Source organism: Bos grunniens, chromosome 25 (genome assembly GCF_055505025.1).
Source record: "Bos grunniens cultivar Pamir isolate PY7600 chromosome 25, Bosgru_T2T1.0, whole genome shotgun sequence".
NCBI classification, from domain to species: domain Eukaryota; kingdom Metazoa; phylum Chordata; class Mammalia; order Artiodactyla; family Bovidae; genus Bos; species Bos grunniens.
Genome location: NC_141189.1, coordinates 6,192,162 through 6,206,139, shown reverse-complemented (window position 1 = coordinate 6,206,139; position 13,978 = coordinate 6,192,162). Strand labels below are relative to the sequence as shown.

The 13,978-nt window shown below is 42.5% G+C and overlaps 1 protein-coding gene across 1 annotated transcript in view; it reads right to left on the bottom strand.

Annotated features, from left to right (window-relative positions):
• The window catches only part of LOC147344831 (cytochrome P450 3A24-like), a 49,076-nt gene that overhangs the window by 1,969 nt on the left and 33,129 nt on the right, over positions 1–13,978 (bottom strand). Inside the window, exons 9-12 of the mRNA XM_086374073.1 lie at positions 13,790–13,856; positions 7,104–7,264; positions 3,304–3,530; positions 631–793 (exon numbers count right to left, since the gene is read on the bottom strand). Coding sequence (XP_086230199.1) covers positions 631–793; positions 3,304–3,530; positions 7,104–7,264; positions 13,790–13,856 — 618 coding nt within the window. The remainder of the gene's footprint in view (positions 1–630; positions 794–3,303; positions 3,531–7,103; positions 7,265–13,789; positions 13,857–13,978) is intronic.

The window sequence follows — 13,978 nt, the reverse complement described above, 5'->3', positions numbered from 1 at the left end:
AGGGAGCCCAGCTGGATGGCAGCAGGATCCCTGGCAGGTGAGGGGCTGTGGGAGCCCTTCCCATCCAGCAGAAATGCTTTCACTCAGGGATCACTGTGGCTGCACAGGAGGATCTGTGGGGGTGCTCTTAATGCCACACTCCGGGGAAATTATTTTGGAGAGTCTGAGATGACCTTAAAATCGGGATATTTCTCCCTAGTAATTTCTTTATACAAATAGTGGCTGAGAATCACTGTCAGGAGAGCTTCTGTAAGTTCCCATGGAGAAGGGCATCACTGAAAAGTCATGACATGGTCATCACTGCTCTCACAACTTTGTACGACGTTTTCCTTCCTTCTAGTGGATGTGACACCAAATTTTTAAAAGTTGCTCAAATTCACTGGACTTTGTGTAGTCGTGTCGTGCTAACTGCCTTGACTCTAGATGACCTCTACAGTTGGGTCTTTATGAAGCCACAGACTTAGCCCTCCAGGGATGAAAGACAGTTAAAGGTCATAGATGGATTCAAACAGATTCTCTGTCTAGTAAACTAAATTGTTATTTGAATAGATCACAGTCTTATAGACACAGAGAGATACATCTCACTTAAAAAAAATCTCAGTAAAACACTATGCAGAGTGAACTGCTGACCTGTGTTTCTTTACAAGGTTTGAAGGAGAAGTTCTGCAGGACTCTGACGATAGCAAGTTTCATGTTCATGATAGCAAACCTCATGCCAATGCAATTTCGGGGTCCAGTTCCAAAAGGCAGGTAGACGTAAGGATTTATGCTGTCCTTGTTCTTCTTACTGAACCTGGATCCACAACCATAGAGGAAAAAGTGAATCAAACAGAAAAGTCACTGGAATTCCAGGTCTGAGGTTTTAACTTAAACCCTCAACCAGTAGCATAAGGGAGACTCCTGTGGGCGGGTGACTGAATCCTGCTGTGCTGATTTGCTGTGAGAAAGGTAAGCCCCAGGGCCTTCTCATCCCCCAGACCCCACAGGAGCTTTCAGTCCTGGTGAGAAGATGAGATGAAGGATGTTTAAAGAAAATGCATCTTTAAATATGAAATTACATTCAGATTGGTGAGATGCTCAGGCTCTGAAAGGCAGTTAGGAAATGAGACTGGTTGAAGGAAGAGTGGGTTCCTGCCTCTGTAAACACTGACATTGGTCATGTGCTCAGAGATGAAGGAAGCAGGAGAAACGTCTCTGAATATTTTAATTGTTAGTTTTCAATTGTTTTCCCTTCCCCTCCTCTTGTGTATGTGTGTCTCTTCCTCTCACATACAGAGAATGTTGAGGTCAGTAGATTTATGTGGGCATATGACTCAACTCTACTCTGGTTCAATCACTGATTTCTGTGTCTATCATTTCCACAAATCTATAAAGTCCTTGATAGTTAGACCTCTGTTCAATTCAAATTTGACTCTTCAATATTTGAATATATTAAGAAAATATGTGGATTTGGGGTAATAATGGCATTGTGGTTCTGTGCATTTTAAAGAGTCCCTATTTTGGAGACTATTCTGGAATATTTACAGACAATGTGATTTCAGATGCATGGAGAATTAGTCGAAGGGCAGCATGTGAGTGGTGCAGACCTGGTTGATGGCTGTTGAGCAGGGAATGGACACAAACAGATACATTAAACATGATTCATAGACATTTGCCTATAGAATATACAGTGTATATGTCCAAAACTCTTAATAATGGCTTTAACGTTTGGATTTCCCACTCCCTGGCCCAGTCCCTGCCACCCACGGGTGAGCACTACCTCTCTGCTTGACTGCTGAATGAATCAAAGGGAACTACAGTGAGTGGTCTCTGGTTTCAGGTTCCTGAGGTTGCAGGAGGGGGAGCTGCTGAACTTGAGAGAAACACTGAGGTTTTCTGGTCCAGGACGGAGGACTTGGTGGACTCTGACTCTTCTTTCAACAATGTTACAGGTACAAGTTATGCTAGCACTAGGGACACCAGGGTGAACAAGACACATCCCTGCCATCAGGGAGCTTGTAGTCAGGGACTCATGGAGAAGAAATGGCAACCCACTCCAGTGTTCTTGCCTGGAGAATCCCAGGGACAGCAAAGCCCGGCAGGCTGCCGTCTATGGGGTCGCACAGAGTCGGACACGACTGAAGCGACTTAGCAGCAGCAGCAGCATAAAGGGCTAGATCCCAGCTAGGGTGCTAAAATCTTCAATCCAAATTTTGCTCACCATAAAATAAACGGAAGAGCATCAGCTCTTTCCAGAGTCCAATCTGTGCCCAAACCAGACCCTGACTCTGAATTCCCAGAAGACAATATTAACCCCTACAAGGAGAAAGTCTAGACATCTAGAGACCAGAGGACTTCTCTCCGAAAGGTCACCAAACACTGAGGCAGAAGGGAGCTGCTCAGGTCTGCAGCCACAGACTGAATGAGGGCACCTGTGTGTCCATCCTCACTGAGGCTCCTGGAACCTCCTGGGATGAGACTGCTAGCCTCAGCCTACAGTCCCAAAATAATAATGGAGGAAACAGCAGCCAGTGTTTAAAGCAATGGAAATATGGGAATGTTAGTGATGAATTCAAAGAACTAACAAGAACAGACAGACAGACTTTAAGGAATAAAAACCAATACACCTAAAATAATATAGCTGTTAAGTAAATTATAGCAGATGCAAGATATATAAATATATTTAAAAAACACAGAATGTTGTTTATAGTTTACTGTTAAATAAAGAAAGCAATTGAAAATCAGACTATATATAATGCCATTCCAAGTTTTAACAATGGGTATATGCATAGAAAAATGTCCACAGGATTTACATTTCACTATTAATGAGACCTATCTTAAGTTATTGGGCTTCCACGGTGGCTCAATGGTAAAAAATCCACTTGCTAATGCACAAGATATGGGTTCAATCCCTGGGTCAGGAATACCTCCTAGAGAAGAAAATGGCAACCCACTCCAGTATTCTTGCCTGGAAAATCCCACGGACAGAGGAGACTGGTGGGACACAGCCCATGAGGTTGCGAAGAGTCGGACACAACTTAGTGTCTAAACAATAGCAAAGCTTAAGGTATTGAGAATGTACAGAGCTAAATTTTTTTTCTCTAGTTCACGGTTGGTAAAATTTTAAATTTTAATTATTATTTATTTTAATTTTAATTGTTATTTAATCAAATAATGTTCTTGGAATAAGAAAAGACATTTAACAATAAAAAGGTGTAAAATAAAGCAATTACGTAGTCACACATTTGTTATCCATAATGAGGGTTGTCAGCATACGCTCTGAGCAACTGGATCAGGAGGGGCCCCTTCCCTGGGCTCTTGTACCTTTCAGGACGGAACTCCTCAGGCTCTGGCCAGAGCTGTGGGTCTTTGTGCAGCACGGAGATTGGCACCATCACTGTTGTCCCTTTGGGAATGGACACCCCATGGATTTCCACATCCTTCTTACAGAGCCTCTCAAGTCTAATAACAATAGGAAACATTCTGAGAGTCTCATTCACCACCATGTCAAGGTACTCCATCTGTGCCAGGACATCATAGGTCGGAGGGGCCTGGGAAGAAAGAAATAGATTTTGATAAATTAAGATATCAGATCAACCTTCAACTCCATCTATGTAGGCCTACTGAAATGTTAGGAGCTCCAGGGAATAATTTAAATTGGAAAGGACGTTAGCATTTATAGACATTTTACACGTCATTTGACCTCTCAGTGCCCATTGAGATGGGCAGCAGTCACGACAATGGAAGAGCACCAGAACAATTCTCTAAATAGCTTGTGAAACACCACAGGTTGTCATGGAGTGTATCTTTTCTCTCATGAGAGCAAATGTGACCAAGACCAGGACCCTTACGCTTAAGTGAAATAGGCCACAGTCAGCTTCTTTTTGAAAGTGAGGCCACACATCTGTACCAAGGAAAGAACGTATAAAGGAGCAAATCCCCTATTCAACATGAAGGTTCTTAATTGAAGACTCTTGACTGCTTATGCTCTTCATTATACACATGCAGTCTGGAAACAATATATGAAAACTCTATAAATAATTGGGGAGAAACAAGTTCCTTTCTAAACCAAATCTGCAAATGAAGAGTATGAATGAGAACACAATTTCAGATGCAGGGAGGTTACAAGAGGATCAGAACCCCACCGTCTGCTGCTAGAAGGGTCTCTTATTATCCCTGCAGGTGTGACCCTAAGGTCTGAAGGTCTAAACAAGAAACTCCAGCCCCAGGGTCCAGCTATCTGCATGCCACAAAGAACTCCAGTTTTGGCTGAGATCTGAGACCACTGTGGCTGATAAATGGCTGTCACATGGGGTTATAGTTAAGGGGAAACATTATAGAGGGTAAGAGTGCCTCAGGAGCCAACACCCTGGATCACAGCTTGACTAGATCACCAGCACGTACACGAGTAGTGTCTGGAAGTATTTCATCTCCCGGTAGCTCAGGTATCTCATATGTTACATGGAGACAGATGGAGCTGACCCTCCACAGGGTAGTATGGCAGAGACACTCACTGCTCACCCAGCATCCATGTAGTCCCCATGTTTCCCAGCCCACTTGAAGTTATGGGAAACCAGCTTTGCCAACAGGCTGTGAACTGAGGTGATTATATCAGTTCAGAAACAAATCAGTTGAAAACCCAGTAAGCAACTCTCGAGTTCCTTATTCCACAGATGACAAGAAGGCCTCATGTTTCAGTTAAGGCAATTATAAGGTGGTGAAGGCTCTGAGTCAGTTTTCCTGAGTGACTCTGTGAAGCAGAGCTGTCCACTCCATCCCCCACAAACAGTCCACATTCAGCGTGTACACATGGCTGATGGAAAACTGTGCTATAAAAGCCCTGAGATCCCAGGCTTGTCTGTTACTCAGGCATAGGCTAGTCTCTCCTGACTCATAAAGAATTTCTTGAAAATTAAACACATTTTTAAATAGAAAGTATTCTCCCAAATCATCCCACCCTCTCCCTCTCCCCCAGAGGGATGGTACAGGGAGGGAGGTGGGAGGGGGGTTCAGGATGGGGAACACGTGTACACCTGTGGCGGATTCATGTTGATGTATGGCAAAACCAATACAATATTGTAAACTAATTAGCCTCCAATTAAAATAAATACATTGAAATTAAAAAAAGAAAGTATTTAGAACAGACATATAAAGTAAGCACATATAAGCCAATAGTACTAGTATTATTAGTATTTTTATAAAAAGGAGAGAATGCAATGTCTCAGCTAGCCTTGGTCTGTTAGCAGCCTTTCGATCTTCTTGTAATTAAAAGAATCCCAATATGGAGTTTACCAGAGAAGAAAATCATCTCTAATTTATGCAGGCCCTACAAAGTATCTGAAGGACCTAGGATTCTGAAAGGTCATAAGACTTGTCCAAAACCAGCCAGGTCTCAGGCTTGTGTTCTCCGTTTCCTACCGTATATCCTTTCTTGTACACCAGGCTTCACCTAGTCTAAAGTTTACACAGGGCAGTAGAGTGAATTAATGGTCCCAATTCTCCACCATTTCCTCTGTCCATTCCCTTCGCCATTAACTCTGCGATGCCCTCCCATTCTGACTCAGGTTGGTCAGGTGGCTCACTTTGAGCCAGTGGAATATTGGCTATGTGTGATGCTAGCAGAGTTTTGAAAGTCACCCATGGGATTAGGCCTCTTGCTCATGACATCTACTGCTGCCCTGAGAAGCAAACATGTGGAGATTGAGACACGTGAGGAGCATGTGTGGAGCTGAGTCAGTCTAACTGTTAGGGAAAGCACACTGACTGAAACTGCCCAGCCTGGCCAGGTGCCATAGTAACCGTTTGCATGAGTTGTTTTATGACAGAAGGTCCTGGTTAGGAACACAGAACTAATAAGCCACCACCAACCGGAAGAGTTCAGGAAAGGTCAAAAGGAGACACCACATGTCCAACCACCTCCAGAATCCTCTCTGGCATTCATCTTGGCTGAATAAGGCATGTACCACCAGGAAGGACTCTGAGTCAGAATGATTGGCTAAAAACAACCCGGGGAACTAATCCCATCACCATAAAACCTGCAAGACTGGCAGAGCAGTTCTCCTGGTTTCCCTCACCCTACTGCTCTCCACCCGGGTGCCCTTTCCCAATAAAATCTCTTGCTGTGTCAGCACATGTGTCTCCTTGGACAATTCATTTCTGAGTGTTGGACAAGAGCCCAGTTTCGGGCCCTGGAAGGGGTCCCCCTTCCTGCAACACAACCACTTAGCCAAGGCCAGCCTAGATCCACCACAGACCACAGCCCAGACCACAGCAAGTCCAGCCAATATCAACAGATAACTATGCAGACCCCATGAACTTGGGCAAACTCTGGGAGATAGTGAGGGACAGGGAAGCCTGGCGTGCTGCAGTCCATGGGGTCACAGAGTCTGACACAATGTAGTGCCTGAACAACAAATGCAGACACCAGAGAAATAAATGGTGGCTCAGAGGTTAAAGCGTCTGCCTGGAAATTAGGAGACCCGGGTTCGATCCCTGGGTCGGGAAGATCCCCTGGAGAAGGAAATGGCAACCCACTCCAGTAGTCTTGCCTGGAGAATCCCATGGAGGGAGGAGCCTGGTGGGCTACAGTCCGTGGGGTCACAAAGAGTCAGCACGACTGAGTGACTTCACTTTCACTTTCAGATGCCACTGAAGTTCTGTGAATGTTACTTGGCATTATTCTGACAACTGATACTGCAGGACCAGCACTTTTTTCAAAGTACTTATATTGCTGTGAGTAGCACGAAGTACTTATGTTTTCTCCCTTTGCTTCGTATCCTTTAGATTTTTCCTAAATGTGCTGTGCTCAATCACTCAGTCTTCTCTGACTCTTTGCAATCCCATGAACTGTAGCCCACCAGGCTCCTCTGTCCATGGGATTTCCAAGGCAAGAATACTGGAGTGGGTTGCCATTTCTGACTCCAGGGGATCTTCTCAACCCACATATCAAACCCGCACCTCCTACATTGGAAGAAGGATTGGGTTTTTTTCCCATTGCACCACCTGGGAAAGGAGGTAAATGATTTGATGCTTATGTTTTGGGCAGAAATCTCCTAAGAAGTGGTGAGAAGACAATCATGCTAAGGCTTCACCTTCCCCCTCTATCTCTGGGTATCATCACTCACCTTATTGGGGAAAGTTGCATCAATCTCCTCCTGCAGCTTCTGCTGGACATCAGGGTGAGTGGCCAAAATATACAGAAGGAAGGAAAGAGTACTGCTAGTGGTCTCATAGCCAGCAAAAATAAAGATAATACTCTGGGCTATGAGTTCTTGGTCAGAGAGAGCTAAAAAAAAAAAAAAAAAAAAAAACCAAGTAAAGACATTTTAGGTAAAGCATGGCATTGTAAAAACCATAGCTTAAATGATGAGACATTCCAGTGAAACTCCCAAACCCCTAGGGGAAATCATGTAAAAGTAATTCAGAATCAAACTGAGAGTGATTTCCACCCTGTGTCTGCCTCACAGAGCCAAGAAAAAGCCAAGAACTGTCTTGATCCAGTTTTTCCCAAGTCTATTCTATTCTTGGCTCTCTGTTCCTGGCAATGCCACCCCCTACCAACACAGCTGGGTAATTTCAAGAGACAGTACTTCTGTCTAACATCTACAGTGTTATCACTGTGTCCTTTAGAGAACTGTAAAAGAACTTTAGCTCCAAGTAAAATGGAGCAACATTTCCTTCTAGAATATTTTAAATTATTTTAGTTAAGGCACAGCTTGATTTTTTTTTTTTTGAAGGATACAATAATAAAGCTACATGGTCAGTTTAGTTCAATCACTCAGTCATGTCCGACTCTTTGCAACTCCATGGACTGCAGCACGCCAGGCCTCCCTGTCTATCACCAACTCCTGGAGCTTGCTCAAACTCATGCCCATTGAGTTGGTGATCCATCCAACCACTCATCCTCTGTTGTCCCCTTTTCCTGCCTTCAATCTTTCCCAGCATCAGGGTCTTTTCTAAAGAGTCAGTTCTTTGCATCAGGTGGCCAATATATTGGAGCTTCAGCTTCAGCATCAGTCCTTCCAATGAATATTCAGGACTGATTTCCTTTAGGATGGACTGGTTTGATCTCCTTGTAGTCCAAGGGACTCTCAAGAGTCTTCTCCAACACCACAGTTCAAAAGCATCAGTTCTCTGGTGCTCAGCTTTCTTTACGGTCCAACTCTCACATCCATACATGACTACTGGAAAAACCATAGCTTTGACTAGATGGACCTTTGTTGGCAAAGTAATGTCTCTGCTTTTTAATATGCTCTAGGTTCGTCATAGCTTTTCTTCCAAGGTGCAAGCGTCTTATAATTTCTTGGCTGCAGTCACCATCTGCAGTGATTCTGGAGCCAAAGAAAATAAAGTCTCTCACTGTTCCCATTGTTTCCCCATCTATTTGCCATGAAGTGATGGGACTGAATGTTGTGATCTTCATTTTTTGAATGTTGAGTTTTAAGCCAGCTTTCTCACTCCTCTTTTACTTTTTTCAAGAGGTTCTTTAGTTTCTCTTCACTTTCTGCCATAAGGGTGGTGTCATCTGCATATCTGAGGTTACTGAGATTCCTACCAGCAATCCTGATTTCAGCTTATGCTTTATCCAGCCCGTCATTTCACATGATGTACTCTGCATAAAAGTTAAATAAGCAGGATGACAATATACAGCTGTGACATATTCCTTTCCCAATTTGGAACCAGTCCATTGTTCCATGTCTGGTTCTAACTGTTGCTTCTTGACCTGCATACAGATTTCTCAGGAGACAGGTCAGGTGGTCTGGTATTCCCATCTCTTTAAGAATTTTCCACAGTTTGTTGTGATCCACACAGTCAAAGGCTTTGGTGCAGTCAATAAAGCAGATGTTTTTCTGGAACTCTCTAGCTTTTTCTATGATCCAACGGATGATGGCAATTTGATTTTTTGGTTCCTCTGCCCTTTCTAAATCCAGCTTGAACATCTGGAAGTTCACAGTTCACATACTGTTGAAGCCTCAACTTGGAGAATTTTGAGCATTACTTTACTAGTGTGTGAGATGAGTGCAATTGTGCAGTAGTTTGAGCATTCTTTGGCATTTCCTTTCTTTGGGATTGGAATGAAAACTGACCTTTTCCAGTCCTGTGGCCACTGCTGAGTTTTCCAAATTTGCTGGCATATTGACTGCAGCATTTTCATAGTGTAATCTTTGAGGATTTGAAATAGCTCAACTGGAATTCCATCACTTCCACTAGCTTTGTTCATAGTGATGCTTCCTAAGGCCCACTTGATATCACACTCCAGGATGTCTGGTTCCTGGTGAGTGATCTCACCATCATGGTTATCTGGGTCTAGAAAATCTTTTTTGTATAGTTCTTTGGTGTATTCTTGCCACCTCTTCTTAATATCTTTTTTTTTTTCTGTTAGGTCCATGCCATTTCTGCCCTTTATTGTGCCCATCTTTGCATGAAATATTCCCTGATATCCCTAATTTTCTTGAAGAGATCTCTAACCTTTCCCATTCTATTGCTTTCCTCTATTTCAGTGTCATATCTTTTTGCTTTTTCATACTGTTAATGGACTTCTCAAGGCAAGAATACTCAAGTGGTTTGCCATTCCCTTTTCCAGTCAGACTATATGGTCAGTTCAGTTCAGTTCAGTCGCTCAGCTGTGTCTGACTCTGCGATCCCATGAATTGCAGCATGCCAGGCCTCCTTGTCCATCACCAACTCTCGGAGTTCAAACTCATGTCCATCGAGTCAGTGACGCCATCCAGCCATCTCATCCTCTGTCGTCCCCTTTCCCTCCTGCCCCCAATCCCTCCCAGCATCAGAGTCTCTTCCAATGAGTCAACTCTTCGCATGAGGTGGCCAAAGTACTGGAGTTTCAGCTTCAGCATCAGTCCTTCCAAAGAACACCCAGGACCGATTTCCTTTAGGATGGATTGGTTGGATCTCCTTGCAGTCCGAGGGATTCTCAAGAGTCTTCTCCAACACCACAGTTCAAAAGCGTCAATTCTTCAGCGCTAAGCTTTCTTCACAGTCCAACTCTTACATCCATACATGACCACTGGAAAAACCATAGCCTTGACTAGATGGACCTTTGTTGGCAAAGTAATGTCTCTGCTTTTGAATATGCTATCTAGGTTGGTCATAACTTTCCTTCCAAGGAGTGTGTTTTAATTTCATGGCTGCAGTCACCATCTGCAGTGATTTTGGAGCCCCGAAAAATAAAGTCTGACACTGTTTCCACTGTTTCCCCATCTATTTCCCATGAAGTGATGGGACCGAATGCCATGATCTTCATTTTCTGAATGTTGAGCTTTAAGCCAACTTTTTCACTCTCCTCTTTCACTTTCATCAAGAGGCTTTTTAGTTCCTCTTCATTTTCTGTCATAAAGATGGTGTCATCTGCATATCTGAGGTTATTGATATTTCTCCCGGCAACCTTGATTCCAGCTTGTGCTTCTTCCAGCTCAGCGTTTCTCATGATGTACTCTGCATAGAAGTTAAATAAGCAGGGTGACAATATACAGCCTTGATGTACTTCTTTTCCTATTTGGAACCAGTCTGTTGTTCCATGTCCAGTTCTAACTGTTGCTTCCTGACCTGCAACAGTTTCTCAAGAGGCAGGTCAGGTGGTCTGGTATTCCCATCTCTTTCAGAATTTTCCACAGTTTATTGTGATCCACACAGTCAAAGGCTTTGGCATAGTCAATAAAGCAGAAATGGATGTTTTTCTGGAACTCTCTTGCTTTTTCCATGATCCAGCAGATGTTGGCAATTTGATCTCTGGTTCGTCTGCCTTTTCTAAAACCAGCTTGAACATCAGGAAGTTCACGGTTCATGTATTGCTGAAGCCTGGCCTGGAGAATTTTGAGCATTACTTTACTAGTGTGTGAGATGAGTGCAATTGTGCAGTAGTTTGAGCATTCTTTGGCATTGCCTTTCTTTGGGATACCATATGGTAGGGGAAATTAAATTATATTTTATCAAAACTTGTTTACAGGAACAGAAGAGTACAATATGGGCTACAGACAAACTCTTGCAACTCAAAGTGTGGTCCATGGACCAGCAGCATGAGCAGGATTTGGAAGCCTAATACAAATTCAGATTCTCAAATCCCATCCTAGAACTATGGATACAACATCTGAACTTTCACGAGATGTGGAGATGTATGTGCACAATGTAGCCTGAGAAGCATGGATTATGCCCTTGAGAGGCACCAGGTAATACAAGACCTGGGGCACAAGCCTTCAAGGGGATGATCGAGATATGTATAGAAGCTACAGAAATCAACAAAAATCTTGAAGAGTTGTGATGATCCTAGGCTAATCATTCGCATTAAAATAGCAAAAGAAAGAATGCATCCATGGAAGGATATAGCCCGATGTGAAAATTAGAAAAATAAGATCCAGAGAGTAGAGTCTGAAGGTCATCCTCTAGGTACACATCCCCTCTCTCTGCTCTTCTTTATACTTATCAAACAGCCCTGTGATTATACACTAGTCTCCAATTTTATTTTCTCCAAAGAGACAAAGCATGCTTAGGCTCTTGGCTATTTGATGGGTGTAGTAGGACATTTGTTACTTAGAGCACTCAACTCTATGTGGTACCTGCTCCAACCAAGAAATCAATAATAAAAGTAATATAAAATGAGTGTAATAAAGGTCTACAAGATTGTAGATGATGATATCTCCAATGATGATGTCTGTGATGCCATCAAAGTCTTTCCCCAGTTAACATAAACTCCATAATACTCAAAGTCTAGAGCTGTGCTAATATGTGACTATTCAAATTTTAATTGATTAAAATTAAATACAATTTAGCATTCAGGTTCCAGGGACACTGGCCTCATGTCATGTCCTCAGGAGATATTTATGTCTAGTGATTACTATATTGAACTGAACAGATACAGATTATTTCCTTCATCACAGAAAGTTGTACTGAATCATGTACTTAAAGAAATGATAGATGATATTAGATAGATAGATAGAATGATAAAAGTAAGTATCCACACAGTTATAGATATATTTAGAGTGTGCTGAACTGATGCTGGGAGAGACTGGGGGTAGGAGGAGAAGGGGACGACAGCGGATGAGATGGCTGGATGGCATCACTGACTCGATGGATGTGAGTCTGAGTGAACTCCAGGAGTTGGTGATGGACAGGGAGGCCTTGTGTGCTGCGATTCATGGTGTCGCAAAGAGTTGGACACGACTGAGCGACTGAACCGAAATGAACTGAACTGAAGTAGGTTTATACCTGCTTTCAAGAACCAATTTTATAAAATTCCAGACTTTTGTGAGATGGTTATCAATTCATTGGTGGCTTCAAATTAACCATTTAGGAGTATTCATGTAATGGAATTAAAACACACCAGGGTCTTTTTGTGTGTGAGAGAGAGCTGGTTTGCATCAGTGTTTTGGAGTAGATACAGACATCTTTTTTTTTTTTTTAATTTTTACATTCCTGTGTAAAAATAGTTGATGTTCTGAAAATTGTCCACTGAGAGGATCTGGAAGCAAAAAAACCAAACAAACAAACAAAAAAAACAAACCCTGGTAGCAATGAGCATTCCTAGAACCCAGATTTTGGATTCTAAACACCATTTCTCACTAAACGGAACCTGAATTTCTTAGAGAAATGGCTTATTCTAGGGGAAATAGAAGAGAAAGCTGGAATGCCTTGCATTAGGAAGTGAGGAAGTTCTTGGAAAATGATAAGTGAAAAGGATACAGGATACTCTGTATACAACAGTGGTGGACACATATCATTATACATTTATCAAAAGCCATTGAATGCACAAGGCCAAGATGGACCCAGGTGTGAACTATTGTCTTTGGGTGATAATAATGTATCAGTGTAGGTTCATTGATTTTAACAAGTGTATCACTCCAGTATGGACTTCTGATTTGAGGAAGGCTATATGTAGGTGGGGGTGGGGGCAGAATGTATATTGGGAAACTCTTTATTCTTCACTCAGTTTTGCTTTTTAATTTCTGCTAAAAAATAGCCTATTGAAAAAATTTTTCAGGAGAAAAAAGTAATATATATATAGGAGCCCACTTGAAAGGGCTCCAGTGGACAAACCTGAGAGAATTTGAAAATCAAAATGAAGAGTGATATGAGAGAGTAAGTTAGCTGTACATGAGATATACTGATATAAATAGATGACTGGGGGAGAATGGAGAGCTCTCCTTGTGAAAGAACATCAGCTCATAAATACAGAAGAATGATGGGTTTAGAAAGACATCATGTTGTAATCATAATAACAACAATGGTTTCAGTCAAAAACCATCCATGAATGATAAAACCAATGGGTGAAAATTTGAAGAGGAACAGAATGTTTACAGTCTCAACGGCTTCTCCCAGAAGTTATGTGTTAATAACAAAGGGGTGGAAAATTACACTTTACAGTAGAATAAGCTGGTGAACACAAGTTTAAAAGTGTTCCAAATTAAGGTCACCAACAATGGGGCAATGTGCCCCCTCATGAATGAAGGGATGAAGCCTTGATGCAAATATTCAGACAGAGGTTCTGACTTGGTGGTTCTGGAGGAGCCTGAGAACTGATATCAGAACCAAGCTCCCCAAAGGTTCAGCTGTAGCGATCCATTTCATAACTGACTTCTGGGCATGACTTCCTTGTTATACTTGCCCTTCGAGCTCTGAACAAAGTTGTGCCTGCAAACTTCTAGGAAGTACCACGGCCTACTCTTTCTTTCTGCACAAGTGTCTGTCTTCAATTTGGCCTAAATTCCCATCTGCCTGGAAAGTTTTCTGTGCATTTTCAGAACTGCCCCCTACCTCTGCGTCTCCCTACTGTGGCCCCTCTGAAGCTCTCCTTGGTTACCTTTATGATTGTCTGTTTCTTTGGAATTCTGGGAGTTAATCATCAGCTGAAGAAAGTCCACACGTGGCTGTAAGCAGAAAGAAATTTTCTATGATAGAAAGTTACTTGTGAAGTCATAGACAAATCAGGAGTGCGGTATTTAACCTCTTTCCTGAGAATATGGCCCCTTAAAAATTAGAAGTCTGACTA